The sequence below is a fragment of the Microcaecilia unicolor genome, chromosome 13, assembly GCF_901765095.1.
Source record: "Microcaecilia unicolor chromosome 13, aMicUni1.1, whole genome shotgun sequence".
In the NCBI taxonomy this organism is placed as follows: domain Eukaryota; kingdom Metazoa; phylum Chordata; class Amphibia; order Gymnophiona; family Siphonopidae; genus Microcaecilia; species Microcaecilia unicolor.
Genome location: NC_044043.1, coordinates 21024710 through 21034669, shown reverse-complemented (window position 1 = coordinate 21034669; position 9960 = coordinate 21024710). Strand labels below are relative to the sequence as shown.

The 9960-nt window shown below is 45.3% G+C and overlaps 1 protein-coding gene across 7 annotated transcripts in view; it reads left to right on the top strand.

Annotated features, from left to right (window-relative positions):
* The first annotated feature begins 727 nt into the window (after nucleotides 1-727).
* The window catches only part of ELN (elastin), a 535722-nt gene continuing 526489 nt past the window's right edge, over nucleotides 728-9960 (top strand). For 4 of the 7 annotated variants that reach the window (XM_030186277.1, XM_030186282.1, XM_030186278.1 and 1 more), the window contains exon 1: nucleotides 730-918. In XM_030186277.1, coding sequence (XP_030042137.1) covers nucleotides 840-918 — 79 coding nt within the window. In that variant the 5' untranslated portion in view covers nucleotides 730-839. Of the gene's footprint in view, nucleotides 919-9960 lie in introns of all 7 variants that reach the window. The other 3 variants (XM_030186281.1, XM_030186283.1, XM_030186280.1) reach the window with 3 other exon arrangements.

Sequence of the window (9960 nt, the reverse complement as noted above, 5' to 3'; positions counted from 1 at the left end):
GCAGGTGCATCCACTCATATTTACAGATCTTAGTATCTACTCACTCTCTCGCACTCCCCATCTGCTTTTCCAGCTGCTGCATGTGAAACACAGATGCAGCCCCCCTTCTCCCCCACATGCTCTGAGCTGCACAGATACTACAGCTGTGCTTGCATGTGAGTAGCGCTGCAGATGAAACCTAGGGTGCACTGCAGCCCTCTGCCATCTGCATGTCCCGGCTCGGAGCTGCATTAGTGACACCTGCACTAACATATAGGTACCAGCTACTGCAAATGCGACATGGGCTGCAACCTCCTGTAATCTGCATGTCCCAGCTCAGAGCTGCACTAGTGACACTTGCACCACTCATACACAGGTACCAGCTGCTGCAGGTGTGATAGGGGCCGCAGCCTCCTGCCATCGGCATGTCCCAGCTAAGAGCTGGCTCTTCTGGTATTTGGATGGAAAGAAAAGTACTGGCAGACACACAACTCTCCCCTTCTTTTAGCTGAAGGCTCTTTTGGCATGGTGCTTGTGTTTTTGGCAGGGAAAACAAACTTGGAGCAATCACAACAGAGCAAAAGCAAAGTTAAAAAAGCAAACGTCAAATCACCCTTGGAGGTTGGAGAGATTACCCGTTCTAAATTACGTAGTGTCCTGTGGTCTCTCCCCATCTCCAGCTCTCATCCTCCCCTCCCTCTGCCCCTCTCCAATCCTCACTGCCTTTTCCCTATCTCCCTCCCTCCCATCCTTCAGCTCCCACCTCCTCCTCTTGCAGCTCACATCCTTAGAAGCACCAATTAAGCAGCTCTAGGATAAAACAGACTGGCTGAGAGGGAACTGGGGCATTTCTCAGAGAGATGGCAAAAGTGTTGACTGCTGTGTCCCTCCTTCCAGGGGTCCTTCTCCTGTCCTTCCTCAAGTCTTCTCTACAAGGAGGTAAGGACCTGTCTTAACACTGCTTTCTGACAAACCAGGCTTACTTTCACTGACTTTAAAAGAGACAAAATTGCTAATGTTTAGCACTGAACACAGCAAGAACAGTGGGGGACTTTGGAAAATTCTGCTACCTAGGATTAGACATAAGCACAGCACTGCGCTCATTTGAGCCTGTGGGCAATAGCAATGAGGGGTTTCCTTATGATTGTGGGGATCACAGGAGGTATCAGTGCAAGTGCAGTGATGGGTTATCTTTGGATATTTGGGGATCACAGGAGGAATCAGTGCACTGATGACTTTTCCTTGGGTATTTATGGATCACAGGCGTTATCAGTGCAAGTTTAGTGACGGGTTTTCTTTGGGTATTTGGGGATCACAAGAGGTATCAGTGCAAGTGCAGTGATGGGTTTTCCGTGTGTCCGTGGGGATCACAGCAGGTTGAATATAGTGATAAGCATTCTTTGGCCTCTGGGGATTACAGACAGACACTGTGCATGTGAGATGGATTTTTCTGAGTTTGTGGATATGATGTGGGAATGGAGTTTAAATCAAGGTCTGTGATTTATTTTGTTCTTCACAGATGAAATCTCAATGTCTGTTCATAGTCAGAGGGACACTCAGCCCCATGACCCCTCACTAACCAATTTTGCTGTCTGAAATATTGGATAGGTGACAGGTTATGAGCACCACAGAAACTCTTTGTCAGTGCCGCTTGGTGTGTAATCAGTTTTGATTATCTGGCTTTTCTCATTGATTGCAGACAGTGACTGCACACTGGAAACAGCCCGAGCCCATCCTGGTTTTAATGTCACCCCTAAATACCTTCTCTATTGCCTGGTTCAGTAGTCCTTCCTTTCATCTGGCATATTCACAGTATGGGACCAATTCTATAAGGAGCTGTATAGCTATAGGTGGTAAGAAGGCATGAAAATAACAGTATTCCTGCCATCTGGCAAACATCGCTACAGTACTGCACGCAACCGAAAACTAGAGTGCCAGTTTTTAAGCTACGTAATCACTCAGTGCTAAAGATGAAGGAGATGTGAATATTTCTGTTTCCCTGTGCTACTTCCCAACAACCAATTTGAATGTCTCAGTATATTTTCTGGTACGCGTTACGTTTTGCTGCGTGTGCAGGGTTCATGATCTGTGTATACACACACCTGCACTGAGCGTACAGCTGGGTTTCTCAACCTAGTCCTTGGGACACATCTACCAGTCAGGTTTTTAGGATACCCACAATGAATATGCATGAGATAAATTTGCATACAATGGATGTAAGGCATGCACATCTCTCTCATGATTATTCATTTTGGGTATCCTGAAACCTGACTCGCTAGGTGTGTCCTGAGGACTGGGTTGAGAACCCCTGGCTTAGAGGGAACCCTGGTACTGCATGTCCCTACTGATCTGCATCAATGATGCACCTGCTTACATCTTTTAGCCTCCATTGTTTGACTGTTTCTTTTCGTTTCTTGCTGGCCCCTGCAATACATGTCAACTGCTTCAGAACTAGCCTATGACACAGAGAGGAGATGGAAATTCTTAGGAGAAGAGATATAGGGAACCTCAAGGAAGGTGGTAAGGGCATGCACGAGACCAGGGAGTTAGAAAGTAATAAGGGAAGAGGCAAGAGAAGCCACATGGGAAATATATGTTGAAGAAGAGAGGAAGGAACACAGATAACCACAGGGGAAGTTACAGGAAAAGACAGAGAGGAAGCCAAAGAAACGGACACAGAAGGAGACTTTAGTTATCAGGCTTCTGTCTACAGCCATATGTGTCGAAGAGGTACAGGTGATTGTTTCATATGATTCTCACAGTGATACTATGCAAGACACAAGCAGTGGACCTGAGCTTTTGATTACCCTCCAGTCTCTGGGTTCAGATTTATGTTTACAGAATAGTAAAAAATGAAACCTTATCTGAGTCCATTTCTCTACAGAAAATTATGTCTTTGCCGTCCAATATTTTAGAATGAAGTAAAAAAGTTCCTTGGTAGGGGAGTCTCCCCATTTTCGAGGAGGAGGCTTTCTGTTACAGTGAAGGAGTTTTCCTATTATAAAAGCGCCTCCTTGTTATAGTGCAGGATTCATCCTGATGTAAAAATGCCTTGATAATCTCAAAGATTTCCTGTTATGAAAACCTCTCCTTATTACAGTGAAGGAGTTTTCCTGCCCTGTCCTTGTTAATAAACTACTTGGACAGACATAGGAAAGAGACTTTCAAAGGAATTTAATCGGATTGCTAAGAGGGTACCTGCCTGGAGTAAGCGACAGAGGGTGTATTCATTCTGTGCATTCATGTCATTCCCATCCCTTAAAAATGTAACGTGCTAACTTGATTTAAAGCATGCTAGCCTACAAATTAATGCATGTTAATATGCAATAAAAAGTTCTAATGCATGTTTAAAATTTTATTAAAACAAGTCTCTGAAACGGACCAAAACATGTCTGAATATGAGGGGAAGCCTGGAAATGAATCAAACATTTTTCCATGCACACTCTAGAGCCCTGGGTGAAACCTGTTCCTCCCAAAGCAAGCAAAAGTACGCATGGACTTCTGTTTAGCTGACTGATCAGAAGAGTTGCCTGGGGTGTTCAGAGTGCTCTGCTGCCTGCGGAGGGCATTGATGCACAGGTTAAGGGCATTTTTGTGCCTGTAAGTATGCCACATGGGCAGTTCTCACAAGGAAATTACCTGCACTGTTTCTCTTTGAAAACTAGTTACAAGGTCTACAGCTAAAAAAAAGTGTCCAGGTATATTATATAAGTACATAAGTATTGCCATACTGGGACAGACCGAAGGTCCAACAAGCCCAGCATCTTGTTTCCAACAGGGGCCAATCCAGGTCACAAGTACTTGGCAACATCCCAAAAAAGTACAATACATTTTATGCTGCTTATCCTAGAAATAAGCAGTGGATTTTCCCCAAATCAATTTTAGTAATGGTATATGGATTTTCCTATAGGGAGCCATCCAAACCTTTTTTTAAACCCTGCTAATCTAACTGCTTTTACTACATTCTCTGGGAATAAATTCCAGAGTTTGATTACACTTTGAGTGAAGAAATGTTTTCTCCGTTTTGTTTTAAATTTAGTACTTTGTAGCTTCATTGCGTGCCCTCTAGTCCTAGTATTTTTGGAAAGAGTAAACAAGCGATTCACGTCTACACGTTCCACTCCACTCATTATTTTATAGACTACTGAGAATTTCCCTTACTATGCTTCAGAGAGTTTTTTCATCTGCTCTGCATTGCACAATTACAAATCCAAAAAGAATGGAAAATGGATAATTACATCCTAGTACTGTGAGATTCAAGGATATAAACACATGGGGATGGTCTTTATTCACAGTAGCTCATGATGCAGTAGAAAGGGTAGAAGAATCAGAGTGGTTTTTCTTCCTGTGTCTTGTGGACCAGTGAAATGTAAGTGAAAGAAATGTCTCAAAATGATCTTTCTTCCCTGCAGTATGTGGTACAATGAGTTAGAAGCAGAGATGCTGGTGGGGGGAGGGAAGCATTTGTTCAATGGCAGAATTTACCCCACCTTTCAACAAGCTTATGCTCCGCCCCATTCTGCCTATTCTCCACCCCACTTCACCCCCTCTGTAACTCTGCCTGCCCCGCAACCCCCAATAGCTTCAGATCTCACAGCTGACACTTCTTGTCTGTATCTCTCATAGCAGGAAGTGTCAGCTATGAGACTGGAAACTGTCTATGGTCGACTCCTGATTGAGTATAGTAAAAGAAAAAGCTAAGCAGAGACTTCTGAGTACTTTGGGAGATTCCTGATTTTGGGCAGGAGATGGTCTTCCAAAGCAGTAGTCTCCAGCTCAATGTGGGAGACTTGGCAGGTCTGTCAAAGTGATTGAAACACCTGGCCGTATATGTTTTTTCAGTACATAACATACGCAATTCAAACTTAGAGGCTGGAAAGGAAATCCTGGACAGCAGTAAAGAGGGTCAGAGAAACACAATTTGAAGCTGAAAAGAGGAAGGATGGATACAACAGAGACAGATAATAACAGAAATGGAGTAAATGTTCAAAGGACACCTAATTTGCACGCGATGGGCCAGATTCAGTTAGGTGTATTTAAGATATGTGCTACGCATTAGTTCTACAAAGGTTGTTTAGTGTTAAACAACCTCTATAGATTAGTGCTTAGAATGGATTCCCACACCCGGCTTTGGGTGTGAGGTATGCCTGCCCGGTGTAAGTCCTCATGCCCAGCTGATAGCAGTTGAGCACGAAAATCCAAGTATTCTATGACATTGCGCCAAATTTCTTGGAAGGCTCCAACCTGCCTATAGCCCTCTCTTGGTCACACCCCTCTTCAGTACACACTATGAAATTTAGGTGTGGATGTTATAGATGAGTAACTAGTCCAGATGTGTGCATAAATCCAAATTTATGCCAATTAACCTGCAATTATTGATTGTTGAAACCTCATTAACTCATTAATGTGCGCACACACCTGCCTTGTGCACCCAAATTTGCACACATAGCTCCTACTTAATACATTGTACACCCCTTCCCGTGCACTCCGCTCCATGGATAAATCCTTCTTATCTGTTCCCTTCTCCACTACTGCCAACTCCAGACTTCGCGCCTTCTGTCTCGCTGCACCCTACGCCTGGAAATAAACTTCCTGAGCCCCCTACGTCTTGCCCCATCCTTGGCCACCTTTAAATCTAGACTGAAAACCCACCTCTTTAACATTGCTTTTGACTCGTAACCACTTGTAACCACTCGCCTCCACCTACCCTCCCCTCTTCCTTCCGTTCACATTAATTGATTTGATTTGCTTACTTTATTTATTTTTTGTCTATTAGATTGTAAGCTCTTTGAGCAGGGACTGTCTTTCTCTTGTTTGTACAGCGCTGCGTATGCCTTGTAGCGCTATAGAAATGCTAAATAGTAGTAGTAGTAGTAGATGTGTGTTGTGTACTACCACATTTAGGCGCTCACACTTACACCAGCTTGTGCTCAGTGTAAAGGCAGGAACATACAGGTTGATATTCAAAGCAATTTAACTGGCAAGAACCAGATCCTGGCCAGTTAAATTGCTTCTTTGTCGCTAACTGGTCAAATTCATGGCACTTAACTGGTTTAACATGACTGACAATGTCCAATTAGCACCTATCTGAAAACTGCCTATTTTGGGGGGGCGTTCCGAGGGTGGAGTCAGCACTAGCATACAACACTTAACTGTCCATAAGTAGCCCACATAACTAGGACCACATAAAAGTCAGTCTTATCTTTATGCGGTTGTCCCAAGTGCTCCTTAAACCCAGAAGTTCAATGCTGGATGAGAGATGAAATTCTCTAAGGGCCTTCTAGTTGTACGCCGCAAGAATGTGGTAGATGGAGGTTTTCCAGTGGCTATGATTTGATGGTGCATCTTTTGCTAGGTGGGTGTGTGCATGGGTGGAGTTTAGGTGGAATGTGGGCAGGGCACCTACACAGCCACTTCCTATACATCCAGTAGAGTATTAAGATCCTTATAACTGGAATACTGTACATCATTTTATTATTTATTATTATTATTTATTATCAGGGATCGGTGCTGGGGCCGATTCTGTTCAATATATTTGTGAGTGACATTGCCGAAGGGTTAGAAGGTAAAGCTTGGCCTTTTGCGGACGATACTAAGATTTGCAACAGAGTGGACACCAGGGAGGGAGTGGAAAAAATGAAAAAGGATCTGCAGAAGCTAGAAGGATGGTCTAACGTTTGTCAATTAAAATTCAATGCCAAGACCATGCAAAGTGATGCACTTAGGCAGTAGAAATCCACAGGAGACGTATGTGTTAGGCGGAGGAGAGTCTAATAGGTACAGACGGGGAGAGGGATCTTGGGTGATAGTATCTGAGGATCTGAAGGCGACGAACAGTGTGACAAGGCGGTGGCCGTAGCTAGAAGATTGCTAGGCTGTATAGAGAGGTGTGACCAGCAGAAGAAAAGAGGTGTTGATGCCCCTGTATAAGTCGTTGGTGAGGCCCCACCTGGAGTATTGTGTTCAGTTTTGGAGGCCACACCTTGCAAGGATGTAAAAATAATTGAAGCGGGGCAAAGAAAAGCTATGAGAAGGTATGTATGGGATTTGCGTTAAAAGATGTATGAGGAGAGACTTGCTGACCTGAACATGTATACCCTGGAGGAAAGAGAAACAGTGGTGATATGATACAGATGTTTTATTTTTTGTTATATTTGTACCCCACGCTTTCCCACTCCTGGCAGGCTCAATGCGGCTTACATGGGGCAATGGAGGGTTAAGTGACTTGCCCAGAGTCACAAGGAGCTGCCTGAGCCTGAAGTGGGAATTGACAACTCAGTTCCCCAGGACCAAGGTCCACCCCCTAACCACTAGGCCACTCTATTAATCTGCAAACGACCTTTTCCGAGATTGGGAAGGCAGTAGAACGAGAGGACATGATATGAGAGTGAAGGGGGGCAGACTCAAGAAAAATGTCAGGAAGTATTTTTTCATGGAGAGAGTGGTAGATACTTGGAATGCCCTCCCGCGGGAGGTGGTGGAGATGAAAACGGTAGCGGAATTCAAGCATGCATGGGATAAACATAAAGGAATCATGTGCAGAAGGAATGGATCTTCAGAAGCTTAGCCGAGATTGGGAGGCGGGGCCGGTGTTTGGGAGGTGGGGCTAGTGCTGGGCAAGACTTCTACGGTCTGTGTCCTGAAAATGGCAGATACAAATCAAGGTAAGGTATACACAAGAAGTAGCACATATGAGTTTATCTTGTTGGGCAGACTAGATGGAACATGCAGGTCTTTTTCTGCCGTCATCTACTATGTTACTATCCAGCTTATTTTCGAAAGTGATCGCCGGCCATTGATCGCTGGCCATTTCCCGACATAAATCGGGAGATGGCCGGCGATTTCTTAAAAGCGGCGAAATCAGTATAATCAAAAGCGGCATTTTTGACAGCATCGCTGCTTTCCTGTCGCTTCGCTGGCGAAAGTTCAAGGGGGCGTGTCGGTAGCTTAGTGAAGGCGGGACATGGGCGGGCATGGGCGTGGCTAGCAGATGGCCAGCTTTCGCCGATAATGGAAAAAAAACCGGTGTTAAGCAGTATTTCGCCGGGTTACTTGGTCCTTTTAGTTTCACGACCAAGCCTCAAAAAGGTGCCCCAACTCACCAGATGACCACCGGAAGGAATCAGGGATGACCTCCACGTACTCCCCCAGTGGTCACCAACCCCCTCCCACACTAAAACAATCAAACTAAAAACCTTTTTTGCCAGCCTGTATGCCAGCCTCAAATGCCATACCCACCTCCATGACAGCAGAATGTGTTCTATCCTCTGACAGCCTTTCCCTGGTTGTGATGTGGCTCTCGGGTGAGTGTGACACCTTTTCTGTTAGGTGCACTGCAGACTCACATCAGCAATGCATTGGGTAGTGGGCTCTACTCCCATGGTGCTTTTCCCCCTGCTAACTGGGTCAGAGTGTGTCCAGTTTTGTTTCCGGTAGTGGCCATTTTTGTCAGGCAGTTTTAGATCCCTTTCATGTGTTACCCACATTTGAGAACTTAGTTATTACCTTGAATGTTGCTGAAAGAGGGCATTGTACACCATTCTGCCAGCTCTGACCTACTGCTAATCTCAGTACCAGGCAGACTTTGCCGGTGGGGCACAACCTCTGATCTGCAGTTAACTGTGAGTAAACGTGCTTATTCTAATAAAGGACCTTTTCAAAGAGATTAGTCTTCAGGTGTCAACTGGTGTGCCAAGGTTATACAGCAGCAACAAGTCCTAGAGGCCTGCGTGTATGCAGGTCCCTGGAGCACTTTTAGTGGGTACCGGCAGTGCACTTAAGGCAGGCGCACCCATGCCCACCCACCCCCTACCTGTAACACTTGTACTGGTGATGGGTGCCCTCCAAAACCCACTGTACCCACAGGTAGTTGCCCCCTTCACCCCTAAGAGCTAGGGTACTGTTGTACATGTGTGGGTAGTGGGGTTTTTTTTGGGGGGGGGGTGTTGGGGGTTCAGCACCCAAAGCAAGGGAGCTATGCATGTGGGAGCCTTTTCTGAAGTCCACCGCACTGACCCCTAGGGTGCCCAGTTGGTGTCCTGGCATGTGAGGGGAACCAGTGCATTACAAATGCTGACTCCTCCCACGACCAAATGCCTTGGATGTCGCCGGGTTGGAGATGGCCGGCATTTTTTTTCCATTATCGCTGAAAAACAAAACCGGCGATCTCAACCCCGGCGAACTCTGGCATTTGGCCGGGCTAAACCGTATTATCAAAAAAAAAAGATGGCCGGCCATCTTTTTCGATAATACAGTTCCAGCCAGCTGTAGCGCCGCCGCCAAAATAGATCACCGGCGATCTATTTCGCCCCTCTATGATACTATGTTACATTTGTATCCCACATTTTCCCACCTTTTGCAGGCTCAATGTGGCTTACATATAACCATTAACGATGTTAGCCGATTACGGTTTGAACAAATACATAGTATGAATGAATACAAAGTGATATTGTGGTATAATGAGGTATATGTATGGTAGAAACAGTTGTAAAGTCTCATATCATTCATAAGGTTTTGGCCCATCACTTACAAGGCCTTACGTCTAAGGCCCCCCCCCCCCCCCCCCCCCCCACCCGAATTTGGCAAACCTTATTACCCCCTACTGTCCTGTGTGTGCTCTCCATTCAGCATTCTGTGCCACCCTTTCTCTGTGCCCGACTTGACACACTCATCATTCTGCCTTTCTTTTACCTGGCCCTTCTCTTTGGATTCATTACCCTCTGCTCTGAGATCTAAGCTTGCATTCTCTCGTTTCCGCTGTCTCCTTAAATCCCATTTATTTTCTCTGGTGTTTCTATTTTTATGCCCACTGTGTGGGTCCCGTGTTGCAGGTTTTAGCAGTAGTTGTCTCTCTGCCCCTGACCCTTCTTGATCTACTCCCCTTTTTTCACCTCTTTTATTTTATTTCCTCTGTCCAATCAAATGGCTTCCTTTCCAATTTCTATTTAGTGTTTTACACCGCTTTGATTGTTGTGAAAAGCG